Source organism: Manis pentadactyla, chromosome 6, assembly GCF_030020395.1.
Source record: "Manis pentadactyla isolate mManPen7 chromosome 6, mManPen7.hap1, whole genome shotgun sequence".
In the NCBI taxonomy this organism is placed as follows: Eukaryota; Metazoa; Chordata; class Mammalia; order Pholidota; family Manidae; genus Manis; species Manis pentadactyla.
Genome location: NC_080024.1, coordinates 4037435 through 4058970, shown reverse-complemented (window position 1 = coordinate 4058970; position 21536 = coordinate 4037435). Strand labels below are relative to the sequence as shown.

The following is a 21536-nucleotide window of genomic DNA, read 5'->3' as shown; positions in this document are numbered from 1 at the left end:
GGAAAGGCTCTCTGTGTGCTCTGGGGTGGATGTGCTATTGCAAAGGAACTGTCCTTGTGCAAAACTCCCTGTAGGAAGAGTTAAGCTGCAGTGCATGTTGATGACAACCAGGGAGAATGTCAAAGCCAGCAAGCAGTGCATCTCTGCTTCTGGGAAAGGCACCACAGGGCACAGGAGTCTTTACCTAGTGGCAAGATGCCGTACAGGGCGACGAGCTGTCTGACGTCCAGGAGGGAAGGCATGGGTTCTGTGGATACCTGGCGAAGAGTGGTCCCCAGGTAGCTGTACTCACCTGGAGGAAAGGAAACAGAGGGTCAATGGATGGAAAACTGTGCTGCTCTGAGCTGCATGATTTCAGCACTTGCAAAATTAACACAGAATACAAACAACATTTCTAGGAAAACATGATCATGTTATAGTCTTTATGAAGAACACATCTTTTCTCAGAGAAGCTGTCTAGTCATGAAAGCATTGCTATACTGGCTACAGTAACTGGGAATTATGTTGACTATGATACTAACCTCCTAGTATTAAAAAAAATAACTTTTGAATACTGAGCGTGTGAAGTGGAACAAAGTTCTAAAATGAAGGATATACAAAGTAGACTGAAATATAGTAGGTTTTATTTGATTTATATTCCAAGAGCTATGCCTAACGTTTGCACAAGCTTTAAAAATCAATTATTTAAGATTAGTGTGAAATTTGTATTGGAGCAGTGTAAATCTCACTCTCAAATGCAGTCATTTGAAAGGGAGGATATGAGTCCAATTTAGGATAAATAGAAACATCGTTTTTTGAGGATAATATTCATTTACATTTTATCATTTTCAAAGGATTATCAAAGGACTACTACAGAAATAAATCTTTACAGGTTTAATTAGAAGGCATCAAAGATCTTAATTGTAACTAGTCATAAATCTGAAGTGCTATTTTCTAACTAATTTAGATAAGGTCACTGAGGAAATTAGTTTGCCTGTCGTCATTTGTCATGAGGGTGGACCTTTATAGGCTCGTAGGGTTCTTTCTTGATTTGTACCTGAATCCGAAGGGAAAATATTCAGTGAATGAATCACAGTGTCTTGATCATTTTTTTCTAACTTTTTTCCTATAACAAATACAGATCTTACAGAACTTTTGATGTGATATATGCATAACAAATACAATACACTTATGTGTTAGTGAAGTACTGAAAGTATCAAAAGCTTTAGAGCATTTTAAAATGCTAAGAAGCTTAGAGTTAAAACCCAGATAATGATCACTGTTTTGCTGTGGAGGGAAGCCTTTCAAAGCCTCCACTGAAAAAAAAAAAGAGATGTCCTTGCAGGGACACTGGATATTGGTGGAGAGAATGAAAGATAATGAAAAGCTTCTATTATGGCTTCCGATCCCTCGCTTTTTAATGAGCAGGTCATAAATAGAAGAGTGGTTAATTTCGCCTTCACTAGAGTAGGAAGGGATCCTGTAGCCACCGTTAAATCCAGGGCTTATTGCTGTAAACATGACATTAGAGGTGATATGAAAGTGACCCCAATTTTCCTGCTTAAGTAAATCCATATTAATATCTAGATGTACCACATTTTCTCAAACTGAACAGATTTTATTTAGACAAATTATGTTAAGTTGAATTAGTGGGTGTTGGTTCTGATGGAGCGAAGGACATAACTAGCCTGGGCCATTTGCCAAGTGAGGAGACTCATTCTGAAAGCATATTACTGCTTTGCTGTTGCCTAGTGTGGAAGCTGTTAACCCTTCCTGTCTAGCCAATCAGAACTTAGAAACTTTGGGATTCCCTGCAAAGATGCCAAGTCTTCCACAAGGGAAGAAGGCAATGGTGGATGAAGAGGTGTTTGAGGTAAAAGGCATGGAGAAGGGCAAGGAAACCTAGATCAATGGGAGGAAAAGAAACAGGGAATGTGTTATGGGTGGGACTGTGTCCCCTTAAAGTTCCTAGGGTGAAGTTCTCATCCCCAACATCTCAGAATGTGACCTTATTTGGAAATAGGATCCTCACAGGTATCATTAGTTAAGGTGAGGTCCTAATCCAGTAGGACTGGTGTCCTGTATCAAAAGGGGAAATTTGCACACAGATGGCCACCCAGGGAGAAGGCCATGCAAAGACGTAGGCAGAGATGGGCTGGTGCACCAGAAGCCAAGGAAACACCAGGGGCTACCAGCAAGCTCCCAGGGGACAAGACGAGGGATGAAGTGCTGTGGCCACCCCAGGCCTTGAAGGCAGCTGGGCATCCTGGTGAGAATGTGGAAGGGTCTAGGGGACTGGAGAGAGCTGGGGCTGGAAGGACCTCCAGGACTGCAGCAAATGAATGGATTCTCCCTCAAAGGCTGTAGGGGAACCAGCCCTGAGCACATCTTGACTGGGGTTTTTGGCCTCCAAAACTGAAAGAATAAATCTGCTCTTTAAGCCCTTCAGTTGTGATACTGGTTACAGCCTTCCAAGCAAACTAATACAGGATGAGCAAAATAACTGCTAAGGGTAGAAACATAAAGTACAGTTAAAAAAATAATGAGAAATAATAAAAATACTTGAGAAATAAAGGAATCAGCTTTCAATATCCGTATCGCACACATTTTTAAAAAAGAGAATGATGAAAGAACAACTTATAAAAAATACTCATTAAACAAGGAAAAGGGGAGAGAGAAGATGGAGGCCCACACAGGTGAGATAAAAGACCTCATGAGTCAAAACTGACATTTCCCATTCAAACTCAGTATTATAAATTTTTACTTAATTTCTTTTATATTATATCTCTATATTCTTTCTTCCATACAAGGAGAATATCAGTCTTCAAGGACACAGAAGATGATAGATTATCTCATAATTTTCATTTGCTTCATCCCACATCACAATGTACACACACACACACATCTCATAATAAAACCCACACTATCAATACCACTTACAATAGCTGAAAATGGTTACCTTTTTTGTATATGCTAATTCTTCCTGCCCCATTTTTTGGGGTTGAACTACATTCACATTGTCAGGGCATACAGCCATTACCTGTTACACGCTCTCCCTGGTAGCCTCATTTAGTCTAAGTGGTATGAGTGTATATAGTGAATGCCCATCATCAGTCCTTGCAGTCAAGTCTCACTGGTCATTTTTGGTTGTCTATATAGTTCATTCTTAGTAGATTCTTCAGGAAGGGCTCATGGGGAAAATATTCTGAGTTCTTGCCTGTTTATAAGTGTGTGTCCCGTATACCCGAAAATAAATTTGGCTGGGTACAAAATCTTTGGATCTTATTCCCTTTCCTTCAGAATTTAAAATACATCACTTTATTTACTTCTATAAAGTGTTGCTGTTGAAAAGTGTGATGATATTCTAATTTCCTTGCCATTGTAAGTCTTGTTGCATAGATGCGGAATGGAATTTTTTTCCCTGTAAAGTCTGGTACTTTTACTGGAATATCTTGGTGTTGGTCAATGGGAGTTGATATTCTCATGTACACAGTGTGATCTTTCATTATGTGGTTTGCATTTCAGTTTAAGGAAAATTTCACTAGTAAAAGTTCTTTGTATTTGTTTTGTTTCTTTGCTCTGGTTTTCTTTTCCAGGGTTTCTAGTATCCAGATGTATGTTGGACCTTCTTTGCCTATCTTTAGTATTTGTTGCTTTCATTTGAATCTTTTAGTTTAATTCCTCATTTCTAGTTTTATTTTTAAAAATTTCTGTCTTTCAATTTTATTTCTCTTAAAGCATTACCTGTTGACTTTATTCTTGTATTCACTGTAATTTAGTTTTTTTCTAAAACAATTTCCCCTTTATTTCTAGTATTCCTTGAGTTTTGTCAATTCATTTCTGCATTTTCTAATTCTATTTTATGTATTGTTACATGTTTTCTATAATTTTCTTAATGCATATTAGCTTAGTTTGAAGGAGTAAGTTCCAGTTATGTCTGTTTTATGGGCTTTTCTTGTGATGTTAATTTGTTCCTTATTCTTGCTTTTCTTTAGAATCTTTAACCTTGAACTTTTCCTTTGCTTAAGTTTATATGAGCTAATATTCCCATATTTTTAGAAGAAAGCTTGGTTTGGGGTAGCTTTTTAAACTTCATAGAGGCGAGAGGCGGAGCCAACATGGCGGCGTGAGTAGGACAGTGGGAATCTCCTCCCAAAAACATATATACTTTTGAAAATACAACAAACACAACTAGCCCTAAAAGAGAGACCAGAAGACGCAGGACAGTGGCCAGACTGCAGCTACACCAGCGAGAACCCAACGACTGGTGAAAGGGGTAAGATACAAGCCCCGGCCCTGCGGGACGCGAGCGCCCCTCCCCCCAGCTCCCGGCGGGAGAACAATAGGCAGAGCGGGAGGGAGACGGAGCCCAGGACTGCCGAGCACCCAGCCCCAGCCATCCGGGCCAGAGCGCAGACACAGTATATGCCCAGGGGGCCCTGGATACTGGGAGAACAGGGGGTAGACCTCAGAGCGGGTGCTGAAGCTGATGCCCCTGTGACAAAGAAAAGCGGGGGCTTTTTGAAAGTCTTAAAGGGACAGGGACTTAACAGCTTGACGGAAACAACCCAGGTCACAGTACAGCAGCTGGAAATTACAGGGAAAACCGGGTGCACTAACCCCCTGGGCAACAGCTCTGAGACCCCTCACGGAGGCAAACAGTCAAGCAGCCCCCCCATCCATCACCCCACCGGGCGCTGCGAAAGCAGAGAAGCAGCCTGAGACAAACTCCGCCCACAGAAAGGGAAATTTCTCCCTTCCGGCCAGGCAAGACACAAAGACCCACTCTACACGCAATTACCCAACACAAGCCACTAGGGGTCGCAGTTGCCCCAGTAAAGAAAGGCCAGTAGTAAGTGAAAATTTTGGCCCTCCCAGCTGACAGTCAATAGCACCTGTCAACATGAAAAGGCAAAAAAATATGATTCAGACAAGACTAACCCAGACAGCTTCGGCATCTGCTACATCTTCCCCTGAGAAGGAATCTGGGGAGATAGATTTAGCCAGTCTACCTGAAAAAGAATTCAAAACAAAAGTCATAACCATGCTGATGGACTTGCAGAGAAATATGCAAGAACTAAGGAAGGAGAATTCAGAAATAAAACAAGCTCTGGAAGGACTTCAAAACAGAATGGACGAGATGCAAGAGACCATTAATGGACTAGAAAACAGAGAACAGGAACGCAGAGAAGCTGATGCAGAGAGAGATAAAAGGATCTCCAGGAATGAAAGAATTTTAAGAGAGCTGAGTGATCAATATAAAAGAAATAATATAAGAATCATAGGCATTCCAGAAGAAGTAGAGAGAGAAAAGGGGATAGAAAATGTCTTTGAAGAAATAATTGCTGAAAATTTCCCCAAACTAGGGGAAGAAATGGCCTCTCAGACCACAGAGGTACACAGAACTCCCATGACAAGGGATCCAAGGAGGGCAACACCAAGACACATAATAATTAAAATGGCAAAGATCAAAGACAAGGACAAAGTATTACAAGCAGCCAGAGAGAAAAAAAAGGTTACCTACAAAGGAAAACCCATCAGGCTATCATCAGACTTCTCAACAGAAACCCTACAGGCCAGAAGAGAATGGCATGATATACTTAATGCAATGAAACAGAAGGGCCTCGAACCAAGACTACTGTATCCAGCACGAATATCATTTAAATATGAAGGAGGGATTAAACAATTCCCAGACAAGCAAAAGTTGAGGGAATTTGCCTCCCACAAACCACCTCTACAGGGCATCCTACAGGGACTGCTCTAGATGGGAGCACTCCTAAAAAGAGCACACAACAAAACACCCAACATATGAAGAAGGGAGGAGGAGGAATAAGAAGGGAGAGAAATAAAGAATCATCAGATTGTGTTTATAATAGCTCAACAAGCGAGTTAAGTTAGACAGTAAGACAGTAAAGAAGCTAACCCTAAACCTTTGGTAACCACAAACTTAAAGCCTGCAATGGCAATAAATTCATACCTTTCAATAATCACCCTAAATGTAAATGGACTGAATGCACCAATCAAAAGACACAGAGTAATAGAATGGATAAAAAAGCAAGATCCATCCATATGCTGCTTACAAGAGACTCACCTCAAACCCAAAGACGCGCACAGACTTAAAGTCAAGGGATGGAAAAAGATATTTCAAGCAAACAACAGAGAGAAGAAAGCAGGTGTTGCAATTCTGGTATCAGACAAAACAGACTTCAAAATAAAGAAAGTAACAAAAGACAAAGAAGGACATTACATAATGATAAAGGGCTCAGTCCATCAAGAGGATATAACCATTATAAATATATATGCACCCAATACAGGAGCACCAACATACCTGAAACAAATATTAACAGAACTAAAGGAGGAAATAGAATGCAACGCATTCATTCTAGGAGACTTCAACACACCACTCACTCCAAAGGACAGATCCACCAGACAGAAAATAAGTAAGGACACAGAGGCACTGAACAACACACTAGAACAGATGGACCTAATAGACATCTACAGAACTCTACATCCAAAAGCAACAGGATACACGTTCTTCTCAAGTGCACATGGAACATTCTCCAGAATAGACCACATACTAGGACACAAAAAGAGCCTCAGTAAATTCCAAAAGATTGAAATCCTACCAACCAACTTTTCAGACCACAAAGGCATTAAACTAGAAATAAACTGTTCAAAGAAAGCAAAAAGGCTCACAAACACATGGAGGCTAAACAACACGCTCCTAAATAATCAATGGATCAATGACCAAATCAAAATGGAGATCCAGCAATATATGGAAACAAATGACAACAACAACACTAAGCCCCAACTTCTGTGGGACGCAGCAAAAGCAGTCTTAAGAGGAAAGTATATAGCACTCCAAGCATATTTAAAAAAGGAAGAGCAATCCCAAATGAACGGTCTAATGTCACAACTATCAAAATTGGAAAAAGAAGAACAAATGAGACCTAAGGTCAGCAGAAGGAGGGACATAATAAAGATCAGAGAAGAAATAAATAAAATTGAGAAGAATAAAACAATAGCAAAAATCAATGAAACCAAGAGCTGGTTCTTCGAGAAAATAAACAAAATAGATAAGCCTCTAGCCAGACTTATTAAGAGGAAAAGAGAGTCAACACAAATCAACAGTATCAGAAATGAGAAAGGAAAAATCACAACAGATCCCGCAGAAATACAAAGAATTATTAGAGACTACTATGAAAACCTATATGCTAACAAGCTGGGAAACCTAGGAGAAATGGACAACTTCCTAGAAAAATACAACCTTCCAAGACTGACCCAAAAAGAAACAGAAAATCTAAACAGACCAATTACCAGCAACGAAATTGAAGCGGTAATCAAAAAACTACCAAAGAACAAAACCCCCGGGCCAGATGGATTTACCTCGGAATTTTATCAGACATACAGGGAAGACATAATACCCATTCTCCTTAAAGTTTTCCAAGAAATAGAAGAGGAGGGGATACTCCCAAACTCATTCTATGAAGCTAACATCACCCTAATACCAAAACCAGGCAAAGACACCACCAAAAAAGAAAACTATAGACCAATATCCCTGATGAACGTAGACGCAAAAATACTCAACAAAATTTTAGCAAACCGAATTCAAAAATACATCAAAACCATCGTACACCATGACCAAGTGGGATTCATCCCAGGGATGCAAGGATGGCACAACATTCGAAAGTCCATCAATATCATCCACCACATCAACAAAAAGAAAGACAAAAACCACATGATCATCTCCATAGATGCTGAAAAAGCATTTGACAAAGTTCAACATCCATTCATGATAAAAACTCTCAGCAAAATGGGAATAGAGGGCAAGTACCTCAACATAATAAAGGCCATCTATGAAAAACCCACAGCCAACATTATATTGAATAGCGAGAAGCTGAAAGCATTTCCGCTGAGATCGGGAACTAGACAGGGATGCCCACTCTCCCCACTGTTATTTAACATAGTACTGGAGGTCCTAGCCACGGCAATCAGACAAAACAAAAAAATACAAGGAATCCAGATTGGCAAAGAAGAAGTCAAACTGTCACTATTTGCAGATGACATGATACTGTACATAAAAAACCCTAAAGACTCCACCCCAGAACTACTAGAACTGATATCGGAATACAGCAAAGTTGCAGGATACAAAATCAACACACAGAAATCTGTGGCTTTCCTATATACCAACAATGAACCAACAGAAAGAGAAATCAGGAAAACAACTCCATTCACAATTGCATCAAAAAAAACAAAATACCTAGGAATAAACCTAACCAAAGAAGTGAAAGACTTATATTCTGAAAACTACAAGTCACTCTTAAAAGAAATTAAAGGGGACACTAACAGATGGAAACGCATCCCATGCTCATGGCTAGGAAGAATTAATATCGTCAAAATGGCCATCCTGCCCAAAGCAATATACAGATTTGATGCAATCCCTATGAAACTACCAGCAACATTCTTCAATGAACTGGAACAAATAATTCAAAAATTCATATGGAACCACCAAAGACCCCGAATAGCCAAAGCAATCCTGAGAAAGAAGAATAAAGTAGGGGGGATCTCACTCCCCAACTTCAAGCTCTATTATAAAGCCATAGTAATCAAGACAATTTGGTACTGGCACAAGAACAGAGCCACAGACCAATGGAACAGACTAGAGAATCCAGACATTAACTCAGACATATATGGTCAATTAATATTTGATAAAGGAGCCATGGACATACAATGGCGAAATGACAGTCTCTTCAACAGATGGTGCTGGCAAAACTGGACAGCTACATGTAGGAGAATGAAACTGGACCATCGTCTAACCCCATATACAAAAGTAAACTCAAAATGGATCAAAGACCTGAATGTAAGTCATGAAACCATTAAACTCTTGGAAGAAAACATAGGCACAAACCTCTTAGACATAAACATGAGTGACCTCTTCTTGAACATATCTCCCCGGGCAAGGAAAACAACAGCAAAAATGAACAAGTGGGACTATATTAAGCTGAAAAGCTTCTGTACAGCAAAAGACACCATCAATAGAACAAAAAGAAACCCTACAGTATGGGAGAATATCTTTGAAAATGACACATCCGATAAAGGCTTGACGTCCAGAATATATAAAGAGCTCACACGCCTCAACAAACAAAAAACAAATAACCCAATTAAAAAATGGGCAGAGGAACTGAACAGACGGTTCTCCAAAAAAGAAATACAGATGGCCAACAGACACATGAAAAGATGCTCCACATCGCTAATTATCAGAGAAATGCAAATTAAAACTACAATGAGGTATCACCTCACACCAGTAAGGATGGCTGCCATCCAAAAGACAAACAACAACAAATGTTGGCGAGGCTGTGGAGAAAGGGGAACCCTCCTACACTGCTGGTGGGAATGTAAACTTGTTCAACCATTGTGGAAAGCAGTATGGAGGTACATCAAAATGCTCAAAACAGACTTACCATTTGACCCAGGAATTGCACTCCTAGGAATTTACCCTAAGAATGCAGCAATCAAGTATGAGAAAGATCAGTGCACCCCTATGTTTATCGCAGCACTATTTACAATAGCCAAGAATTGGAAGCAACATAAATGTCCATCGATAGATGAATGGATAAAGAAGATGTGGTACATATACACAATGGAATACTACTCAGCCATAAGAAAAGGGCAAATCCAACCATTTGCAGCAACATGGATGGAGCTGGAGGGTATTTTGCTCAGTGAAACAAGCCAAGCAGAGAAAGAGAAATACCAAATGATTTCACTCATCTGTGGAATATAAGAACAAAGGAAAAACTGAAGGAACAAAACAGCAGCAGAATCACAGAACTCAAGAATGGACTAACAGGTACCAAAGGGAAAGGGACTGGGGAGGATGGGTGGGTAGGGAGGGATAAGGGGGGGAGAAGTAGGGGGGTATTAAGATTAGCATCCATAGCGGGGTGGGAGAAAGGGGAGGGCTGTACAACACAGAGAAGACAAGTAGTGATTCTACAACAGGTTGCTACGCTGATGGACAGTGACTGTAAAGGAGTATATAGGGGGGACCTGGTATAGGGGAGAGCCTAGTAAACAAAGTATTCGTAAGTATTCGTCATGTAAGTGTAGATTAATGATTAAAAAAAAAAAATGCAGTTCCTATGTGGTGACCTCTAATGAGTTCTACACAATGATATAAAGGACATATAAAAGTGAGAAAAAAAAAAAAAAAAAAAAAAAAAAACTTCATAGAGGCTTCCTTTTCATATATATCGAAAGCATGGTAGCTGCCTTTTCTGAAGTGGGTGAAGCGCCTCCCAGTTTCAGCTGCAGCTGTTTCCCACTGCATCTCCAATGGGTGCTTGCTGGTCATCTGGCGTTCTTCTGCTCTGTGTCCGCAGTGGCTTATTCTGTAGGGTTTGAGGGGAAACGCTGCCACTTAGTTTTGATGTAAATGTTGCCACAGGTTTTTTTTTTTAATGTGGGGGTCTTGGATGACCCCTGGATGTCGTTCAAGCTGAGGAAGGGAAGACCAGGGATGAGACCAAGAGGAACCAACCCCTGTGGTAACTTGACTAATTTTGTTAGACTGGATCATTTTCACTTGAAGTCACTCTAAGTGTCTGACCCCATTTACCCCAACCTTAGGCATCTTAGTGATGCTGCCTGAAAACTAAAAGATCATTGAAAAAGTTCAAGATGGCTAAGAAATTATAAGGAAATGGGAAATATGTCCATTAAATTTTTTTTAGACTCTAGCATGTGCCAGGTATTGTACTAAACACTAGGAATTCAGTGATGAACAAAAAAGACATGATGTGAAAGGAGACGGCAGACAAAGGGGAGAACTTAGGGACCTCAACCACAAGTAGAAAGGTAGGGCTATGTTAAAAATGCCATTTTTCTCCATATTAACAGAATTAGAACATAAGGGAATCCAGGAGAAGACCCTATAGTACTTGAACAAGAAATACATAAAATAAATGGAAACACATACATAGTCCAATATATATTCTGGTAAAATTCTTACACCACTAGGAAATATGAAGGAACCTTTAAGTCTGCAAGAAGGAAATGTGGCTTTATTTCAGGAGAATTAATCATTTTTTGATCCAAGGGAAATGCCAGCTTTTGTCAGGTGAAAAACTGGGTCAATATAAACATGAGAATTTAAAAGATGGAAATGGATTATAATACAATAAAAAAAGAGTATTCATGTGTCCACACTGAAACCACACAATTTTAAAAGGAGGGAGGGAGGGACATCCCTTCTAGAAGAATGGTGATTAATAAAAAGCAGAAGGGATGAAGAAATAGAACATCTCCACTTCACAACCACCATGGCAATAATCAATGCAGGCAAAAATCACCAGTAGATGCAGAAACCTTTAAGACCGTTGGGAACAGAACCTCCAGAACCTCAAAGTATCTTCTCTCCCCCCTTACTTGTCAATTTCAAAGGGGAAACTGAAGCCTTACAACGGAGAACTCTGGGGAACAGATCTGCACCAGTGATTACACACCACCACCTGTCCCTGGACGAAGTGGCATCGTGTGCCTCCAATGTGAAATGCTGAGAAGGACGCAATATCACCTACGTAGCCCCCTGTCCAAAACAGCTAACCTGAATCGAGCCATGGCGAAACCATGAAACCGATTCTGTGGAAGGACTGTCTGTAAAGCTAAGACTAAAGCTAAAACTCTTTAAAAAGTCAGTATTGTGAAAGATGGAGAAAGGCTGGACATCGTTCTAGATTAAAGGAATGAAAGAAGACTTTTAAAAAGATGACCACTGCATCCATGACCTTGTATTTTGGATTGAGAATGACATTATTAGGAATGTTGGAAAAACTGGTTATTAACTAGATATTAGGTAGTAGTATTGAATTAGTGCTAAATTTTCTGCGTGTGATTATCCTTTTGTGGTTATGTTAGGCGAATGTCCTTGTTCACTATAGCTGTATGAAAGTGGAAATGATTAGGGTGGAGGGATTATGAAGAATTTTAAGCTTTAAGTGTGTTTTCAGGTCATATATATATATTTTTAATTAAGTGAAAACTATCAGCTGAAGACGGTGATAGCAAGTGTCCTCGCCCCCTTCCCCCCCCACTGCCCCTGTGGCGGCCCCTTCTGGGTGGAGCTCCTCCTGCAAGGGCTGTGTGCTGCGGGAGTGCCAGGTGCCGGCCCCTTGGACATGTTGTTTAAATGTAGCAGTGTGAACAATTCTTCATTTACTCAATTCAGCTCAAGCCAGAAAGAATGTCCCAAGGAAGGTTGCAAGTAGGTTCTACCGTATTAGGGAGAGAGCTGGACCCATTAGTTCACAGCACGGAATGAATTCAAATCAAGGCAATGCAAGAAACATCTACTACAAGCCACTCTGGGCCAAGTTTGGTTTGGACAAAACCACAAATGAGACATGTTTCCAGGCTGTTGTGACCTCAGAACCCAAGGTGACACATACATACATCACTCTTTGTGTACTTTACCGATGTAATCAGACAGGTTGACTTTCAGAGCCTGGATCAATAACCCTTCTTCCACCAGCTCCTTGTACAGAGATTCGATGGTCCTGGGGGTGAAGCAGACCATGTATTCCATGAGCACACACATAGACTCAGCAGTATTTCTATTAATCATTCCATATGCAGAGGACTTTAGTCAGATCTGTTTCAAAGTACATTTGTATATAGATAAATAAATTGATTTTTGAAGTGTTTCTATAATTTGGGGATAAATTAGGCTTTCTAAAACAATGCTTTCACTCATCCATGTGTGTATCTGATGTTTCCCATTAATAAGAATTATGTCTCTGGGCATCTGAGACCAGCTATAACTCCTGCAGCCTGCCCTTCATCAGTCTTTGTGATGGCACAAATATGAATTAGAAATTACCCAATAATAGTAATGCAATGGGCCCATAATTATATATTCAGTTAGCATCTGCAAGCTGTAGCTCATTAATCCTTTATGAAATGGATGTTTCCTTTTAACCCAATAGCATAGTAGTTTAAGAGAAGTATCTATAAAAGACAAAGGCGTATAAGGGAAATCTAGTATGAGACAAATGTCTAAAGCAGTGAGTATGATGACTTTTTAGGAGGGTGTTATGCTTTCCATAGTGTTTACAGATGACAAAACCTTTCTCTAAGAGGGCCTTGGGCATATAGCCAGCACGCTGGTAATTTATACTAACTGAGGAAAAAATGGAGATAGTATCCCACTTACTGAGTGAGACTCCCAGTGAGATTCCCGGGGGCTTAGCCGCAGGAATTCAGGCGGGTCAGGCTTGGATATCCTTCGCTGTGAGCCTCTGAGACCTGCCGGCTCTTCCCTCCCCATTTCCAGGGGCCTCATTCTTGGGCTCTGTCCTAGTGTTTCTTTAGACTGAAGAACTGTAAACATAACTATATTTAAACAGTTCTTTGTTCTATTATCCTGGTTAGTGTGATTATAAGAGACTCAAGAGAAATCAGTTAGATTCAAGCTAAATACCATTGGGATAAACGCTAATTCAATGACCCCACACTTTGATGACTGGAATTTTATTCTATCAAATATATTTAAAATAGCAGGCCCTCTGCTGAGAAAGTTTCGGTAGTAATGGAATTTGGGAGAATAGCATCTGACCTATAGCCAGAAAGTATCAACTGCAGTGTTTTAATATGAATGCTTATTTAATATAAACATATAACACATGCATAAAATATTAACATAAAACTGAAGAAGATCCTCTAAAATAATCAAAACAAATACATTAAGAAGCTCAGAACGCAAACCTATATTTGGATCTTTTCAGTGAAATGAAGTTTTGTTATGGAATAAAACCTTTCTTTCCCACTTTAAAACTACCTTATAACCTATAATAAAAATACTGCTGGTTTAAGGTTTATACTAACTGGATGAGAAAACTAGAAGTTGTCTTGCACTGTCTTGGCAGGACTAACTCTAGTGACACAGGGTCTTTAAAATAAGAAAGAAAGGCTTTATAGGGATGTTATAACCAGAAATTTCTGTACTTTTGGGTATAAAAGCGCATAAAATATTTCTGGCCTCTCTTCATTTTACTAGGGAATTGCTTGCAGTTTAGTCATGACAGCTCAGCTGTAAGGAAGCATATATCCAGAATATACTCAGCGTCTAACGGATACTGTCCGCGAGCCACGCGTGTATGATGTGTATTGTTAAAGCAGCATTTTATTCAGTAAAGCACATTTTAAATGTGAATGAATAATCGTAACTGAGTGACTGGGTCATATTGGCAGATCTGATTTTCACTGTGGTTTGTCTTTGGATAAGGCATTTATCATGACCTTCTTCACCTGAAAGGTTGTATTTGGTTTTGGGACTAATGTATGAAGGAGAAAGTGGCCTTGACGAGCCACCGATACACCTGTGGCAGTGTGTGTGCGCATGGGCTGGGCTCTCCTCGAGGGAAGGGACCGCGTCGCCCTGGTGCCCCCAGGAGGCATCGATGTGGGGGCTCAGGGAGATGCCTGGCCCCCTGGGAATTGGGCACGTGAGTCTCAGGCAGCAGTCGGCCACAGCATCTAACCCTGAATATTCCCCCAACAATGGGACCTCAAGTGAGGACCCCCGCAGGCCCTCGCTCTGGGGGTACCTTTTATCTGCAGCACCAAAGCCCAGGAGCCCTCCGGCTGTCCCTTCAGAGGCCGCTCGCCAGGGCTCATGCGTGTGCTCGAGCCCAGGCCGCTCTGCTGTCCTCTTCCCCCGCGGACAGTTCTAAGCCACCTTCTTCTCCCATCACTTTCTCTCAAGCAAAATTTGGGAATATATCCCTGGGATCCAGGGGGTGACTAGGGAACACCCCAAAAATGTGTTAAGGGATAAGACTTAACAAAGCCCATGGGGAGAAGGGTATGTGCTCAAAGTGATTTCTGATATTTACATATGAGGGATTTTAATTAAATTCCTTGAAAATATTTGAAAACCTAGTTCCCACTTATTTCCACTGTTAAAGCACTGAAAGACCATTTCAGCTTAAAAAGCATTTAAAATTATTCATTAATATTGAAGTGCAGCCAACGAAGCTCAAGGAAATGGAAATATCCCCTTATGGGACCCTTAAGAGGCTAAGCCTGTCCTTCCCCCAGTGAGCGGATAGGAAGTGCCTTGGTTGGGGGAGCCCAGGACGCGGAGGTGGATAAAAACCTTCTCTGCCCTCAAGGAACTCGGAGTCTCAGTATTTCCTTGAAAGCGGGGATAGAATGCTATTTCTTTAACGATTTTGTAAGAGCCCCACAAATTCTAGAACTCAAAAATGTCCCGTCACCCCAGAGGTAATGGGACCAGGTCTGTTGCCTGGGCCCCTCTCTTGGGTGCATCACTGCTGTCCAGGCTGCTGGCCTTTGCACGGGACTGTGGGATGGCCCCCGCACTACCCCCTCGATGCTCTTCGAGAATGGAGGGGTGCAGTGTAGCAGAGAGGGGGTGCCTTTCCCAGGCCTAGGCCAAGGACTTAGCCTGCGTCCTGTGCTGTCCTCTGTCCCTGTTCCCTACCACCTGCATGACAACAAACAAGCCCATTCCTTACCTGTCAGCCGTCAGATCTTTATCCTTCTTCCCTTTTCTATCTTTCTTCTCTTTCTTTTTCTGGAAAAAAATGGAAATATCCAACATCTTAGTAAAAAACAAGTGAGCAGATTAGCTCTAGAACTGAGCTAGGGAAGCTGTCTTCTGGGCAGTGGTGGGAATGCGGGGGTGCAAGGGTGACACCCCGGGCATGGAGATTTGATGTTGCCGGGAGGGTCGGGACTGGCCTGGAGCCCCAAGCTGCTTATGCGGACATGTCCCCGGGCAGATGGAAAGTGGGGTTCCCACTGTCAACCCGAAGAGGCCTAATTCCCACAGGCCCTGAGCATTCTGGCTTCCATGATCTGAGCTCTGGGACAGTGACCTACAGAGGACGGGGTGCCCCGTGCACAGGCCACAAGCTGGCTGACGCCCAGTCACCTGTCAGTTAGTGTCTGGGCCCAGCTCCGGTTCCCAGAGGGATCTGCATTCACGTAACTGTGGCTGTTTGAGGAAAGGGCTTGGAACGTGATCTTTCAAAACACTGCTGGTTGTTTTTTTGCCTCCAGTATCCATCCTTCTATCCAGCGTCTCCCCAATGCCCACGGGATAAACTGAAGTTGCTCAGCACGATACATGAAGTCCCTGGCCTCTTCTTCCTCTCCGCAGCTCGTCTTCCGTCTTGGGCCTCCTCTGGTGGGCAGTGCTCCCCGCCACCCAGGCCAGACCTTCGGGCCGTCCCCTACTGTCCACACTCCTTCACTCCTCCATGTCCATCTTCTCATTCATTATTTTTATTGTAGTATGATTTATGTAAAGGATACCCATGTACAGGTGATTAACTTTTACCTTTAATTTTTACATCTAATCATGTCACCACCACCAAGTTCAACCCCGAGAACCTCTTTTCATCACCCCTGAGCTCATGCTGCTTTCCAGTCTGTAGGTAACGGCTGCTTTGATGTCATTGCAGATTTGGATGGCCTGGTCTTGGCATTGAAATCATAAAATATAAACTCTTTTAGGTCTGGCTTCTTTCAGTCAATATTATAATCGCAAGATTCACTTCTGTGGTTGCGCTTAGCTATATTGTACATTCACGTTTTTCAGTTTTTAATAAATTAATTTAAAAAATTTTAAGATAATGGTAGATTTACATGCAGTTGTAAGAAATAACACAAGGATCCTGAGTACCCTTTACCAGGTTTCTCCCAATGGTAACGTTTTGCAGAACTACCTTACAAGATCACAACCAAGACATTGATATTGACCTGGGTTCCTTATTTAGTCTTCTTTGGCATTATTCTGGTGGTGGGGGTTGGGGTTCCTCCTTACATCCTCCTGAGGGCAGAGGTCTAGGCTCCTCATGCAGCCTGTGCTGTTGTGCACTGGAGTGGGCCCACAGCCTTTTCTATGGTGTTTGGTTTGGGCAGGGGTTTAAAGTTTCCTGTCTTTTTAGACTTCCCCTTTCTTGGTCCTTTGGCTAGAGACAGCAGGCTTCTCTTGGGGTTGTATTTATCTGTCCCCCTTGGCATTTATGGGTTGTGGGCTTCCTCAGTTCTAAGTCTAGAATATATAAGGAAAAAAGAAAATCCAAGGAACTCACCACTGTGTCATTTCTAGGGTCATGCATTCTCTAGCCATTATAGATGCATTACAAATTTAGGATTGTTTTTCTTAATAGACATTTTAATATTTTGAAATATTTAATACCTAAATAAAATATATTTAGCTCCCCAAATACTTTTTTGACTTAAAGTTTGCTCTGATATTAATTGAGCTATATGAGCTATCTTTTGCTTAGTGCTTTGATGGTTTATATCTTACCATCCCTTCATGGTCAACCTATCTAATCTCTATGTTTAAAGTGTATTTCTTATAAACAGCATATAGTTTTGTTTTTTACTGTAGTTTGGTAATCTTTATCTTTTAATTAGAACTTTAAGCCCATTTATATTTCAAGCAATTTAGTTGGGTTTAGTTCTATCATCATCATCTTTGTTTTCTAGTTGTCTAGTCTGTTGTTTCTTCTTTTCCTTCCCTGTATTCTTTTCCATATATCAAGTATTTTTTATTTTTCTACTTTATCCTCATTATTGCTTGTTATACATTTTAGTATCATTTAAAAATATTACAAACTCTTTTTAGCTTACTACAATTTACCTTAATTAACACTTTATGGTGTCCTGAACAATGCAATAACCTTATATACCCATTTACACCTACCCACCTTTTCTGCTGCTGTCATATATTTTAATCATACATATGTAATAAATGATAACACTTATTATTAGTCTTGCTTTAAAAAACAGGGTATTTTCAAAATAATTAGTCTTTTATATTTACCCAAATATTTACATTTTCAAGAGCTGATCATTCCTTCTTGTAATTCTTTTCTTTCATTTGGGAACATTTCCCTTCACCCTGAAGAGTCTCCTTTTAGTATTTTCACTTTATGGGTCTGCTGCTTATCAGTCCTCTAAAATTTTGTTTGGTAATTTCTTTACTTTATTTTCTTTTTTGAAGGCTATTTTTACTGGGTATAAAATTATAGGTTGACAGTTGTTTTTTCCCAATTTCTTAAGATGTTCATTGCCTTCTGACTTCCACAGCTTCTGTTGAGAAAGTAGTCATTCTCATTTTGGTTTTCCTGAAGGAAATGTGTCTTAAAAATATCCAGGGTGATTTTCCCTTTTATCTTTGCCTTTCAGCATTTTGACCGTGATGTGTCTAAATGTGCTTTTCTTTGTATTCATCCTTCTTGGACTTGCTGAGAGTCTTGAATTTATGGCTTTATCAGATTTGAAAAATTCACAGACATTACTTTTTCATACATTGCTTTTGTCCTATTCTCCTTTTTGGGGGGTTCTAATTACACATACAGTACGACTTTTGACCATGCCTCAAATCATCCTTATTCTCTGTTATGCTATTTATTTTCTTTGTTCTTTCTGTGCTTCAGTTTGCATCTCCTATTGGCCTGTCTTTGAGCTCAACCCTGTCTTTTGCTATGTAGATGCTGTTATTAAACCAGTTAGAAGAGTTCTTAATTGTGATACTGCATTTTTCTGTGGTAGAATATTTATTTGTTTCTCTTAAAAGCAGATTCTAATTTTATTTTTTATATGGCATTTCTCCCCATAGATAAGCTAGCACTCTGGGGGATGCAAAAAAAAATAATCAGCTAAGGTTTCTACCCTCAGGGAGCTTCTTAATTTTTCCAGGACCTCCTATGTCCTTAATGTTTTTGTGATTAGGACAAGAGAGATGCTCAAGAAAGAGATGGCCTCTGAGTGGCAGGACCTCACACAGTGATGCCATCAAGGGGTGACAGCACACCCAGGGCTGATCCTCCCTTGCGGCTGGATGCTGCTTTGGCCAATATAGATACTTTATCTGTCTTCTGTATCCTAAACACCTTGGACTGCATCTCGCATATAGTACTCAGTAAATACTTATGAAATGAAAGAATTAATAAAGATGATCTGTCCCCTGATACCTTATTTTGGATTTCCAAATCACAAGAGAAGGTAGAATAGACTGTAATGTAAGTTGACTAATTTATAATGAGAAATATAATGGCCAAGAGAAACAGACCCTGTAGACTTCCCTTTTATAGGAAATTAACATGAAACTACAATAACTGGCAGGGCTCTGGTATGAAAATGGAAGCAGGCGCCTGTGTTAGGAAAAAAACAGTTCTTTCTTCCTTTCTTTTTTACTGTTACATGACTGCCACACTCAAACACTTCTTACACCAGATGTGTGGGGTTTCCCCACCAGACAGACACCTGTGACCCCAGCTGGGTATCCTACAATTTAACTCAATTCTGACACTATCTGGAGACAGCATCAGATCCTACAGGTTAAGGACTCAGTCCCACAGGCCAGCCCGTACCCCTGCCACCTTGCAGATGCCAAAGGTAAGTCCAGGTTGTCACCTGTGCTTCTGCCCTGCCAACTACAGATCCGAGGTTCCCCTGATCCCCTCACTGGGCTTGATTGACTTGTTAGAGTGGCTCACAGAACTCAGGGGAACACTTATGTATGTTTATCAGTTTATTAAAGCATATGATAAAGGGTGCAGATGAATGGCTGATGAAGAGATACCCAGGGGCAGGTCTGGGCAGGTCTCAAGCACAGGAGCTTCTGTTTCCATGGAGTTGGGGTGCATCACACTCTCCTGGTACATGAATGTGTTTACCAGAGCTCTCTGAACCCCATACTATTGGGATTTTATGGAGGCATCCTCCAGTAGGCATGATCAGTTATTAACTCCATTTCCAGACCCTCTCCCCTCTCTGGAGAATTGGGGTGGGGCTGAAAATTCCAATCTTCTAATCATGGCTTGGCCTTCCTGGTGACCAGCCCTGCCCAGGAGCCACGCAGGAGCCCAACCAGAGTCACCCCTTAGAACAAAAGGTACTCCTGGTGCTCATGTCCCTTAGGGAATTACAAGGGCTTCAGGAGCTATACATCAGGAACTGGGGGCAGAGATCAATGTGTGTATTTTCTATTACCTCACAGAGCTCCAGTAAGTGAACCTTGAGTACTGGGACCCACTGGCTGCTCTAAACCACTGTGAGCTGGATTGGTGGCAATTTAAAATCCATTCCACCTGACTGTCCCACTCACAAAGAGCTCGCTCATCGCTACTGGCTTCCCCTACAGATCTACAACAGGGAGAGACAGGTGGGCGTTTGGGGAGCATGCTCTGGCTCCTCTGATAGCTCCCATCGTAGCGGTGGGGCTGGGCTAAGATGAATCTGCAATGATGAAGGACTGGTGGGGCGTTACTCTGACTGTTGAATTCATCCCACTTATGAGCCCACAACCCTGAGGACTGAGTGGTGAAACAGGTGCACTCACCCCAGGAAGGCATGTTTCCCTGGGAGGCAGCCTGGGGACAGTCAGGGTCAGCCAGGCAGTGCTCCTGGACCACTTTGGGCTGCGAGGGCAGGGGCCCCTTTTCTGATGTGAGCCCACCATCCACCTCACCCCTTCCCACGCCCATTCACTCCGCACCTTTTTATCTTCTTTCTTCTTTCCTGTTTTGGATGGATATTCCTTTTCCCTGTTCACAGCCAATTTCAAGTTTTTCAGTTCCTGCCTCATCAACTCATCAACCTAGGTGAACACAAACAGGCCACTTTTAAGTGATTTTGCATGCCTTGTGTTTTTTTGTGAAGTTGCAAATAGCTTAAAATCTGGACAGGTCATTAACAGGAATTCGTAAAAAAGTGGAGTTATTGCAGGATTAGTAAGACACGTGTGGTTGACCTGCACTCTGATCTCTGACTCCAGTTCCCTCCGTTTCTCCTGTTTGATCAGTTCTGGGTCATAGTCCTGGGGGAAATTCCACGATTCATCTTTATTCTTCCAGACGTCTAGATTCCAGAGAAAGAAAAAAGAATGAAAAAATTTTCAACACGAGGATAAGAAAGCTGTTACTGCGATATACAGCTTAAGTGTAATGCTTGACCCTATTTCATGGAATAAAAATCAGAATGAAATAATCTGGAGGGGGTGGGGTTCATATATTCTCCTTTCCTTCTTCCCACATGGAAGAAATGTGCTTGTAGAATATCTAACAAGAAAAGAAGAAAACTGCTGATGTGAAAATATCAAATAAAAAAGTATGGTACCAATAGTGTTCTTTTATGCAATTATAACCGTGTAAAAAACCAATATATTAATTGTGGCATCAGACAATTGTGGCAGCAGTCTTATAGTCTTCGCTCTCCTTATTGACAATCCCTACCTCCCAATTTTGTGATATCTTTTCTATTGCTTTCATTATTCAAATTATTCACTAAAATATGAAAGATTTTATTGCTAGTTCAAGTCACCAGTGATCAATTCCAGCCCCCATTAAAACACTGTGCACACACACCACCCCATTACTTCCCCCTATTCAACGGCTATAATTCCCAATTACTTTTGGATGTTTTCAAAATCATACATATTTTACATTTCTTTTTTGTCTATCCCTGGCAGCTAGGAGAATGGTTAGAAAAATGTAACCCTAGAGAAAATAAGTATA

General features: G+C 41.1%; 1 protein-coding gene across 4 annotated transcripts in view; it reads right to left on the bottom strand.

The window, feature by feature from the left end:
* The window catches only part of IQCA1 (IQ motif containing with AAA domain 1), a 176433-nt gene that overhangs the window by 45208 nt on the left and 109689 nt on the right, over nucleotides 1-21536 (bottom strand). For all 4 annotated transcript variants that reach the window (XM_057503392.1, XM_057503393.1, XM_036901073.2 and 1 more), the window contains 5 exons: nucleotides 20774-20880; nucleotides 20519-20620; nucleotides 15516-15574; nucleotides 12451-12533; nucleotides 185-292 (listed from right to left, as the gene is read on the bottom strand). In XM_057503392.1, coding sequence (XP_057359375.1) covers nucleotides 185-292; nucleotides 12451-12533; nucleotides 15516-15574; nucleotides 20519-20620; nucleotides 20774-20880 — 459 coding nt within the window. The remainder of the gene's footprint in view (nucleotides 1-184; nucleotides 293-12450; nucleotides 12534-15515; nucleotides 15575-20518; nucleotides 20621-20773; nucleotides 20881-21536) is intronic.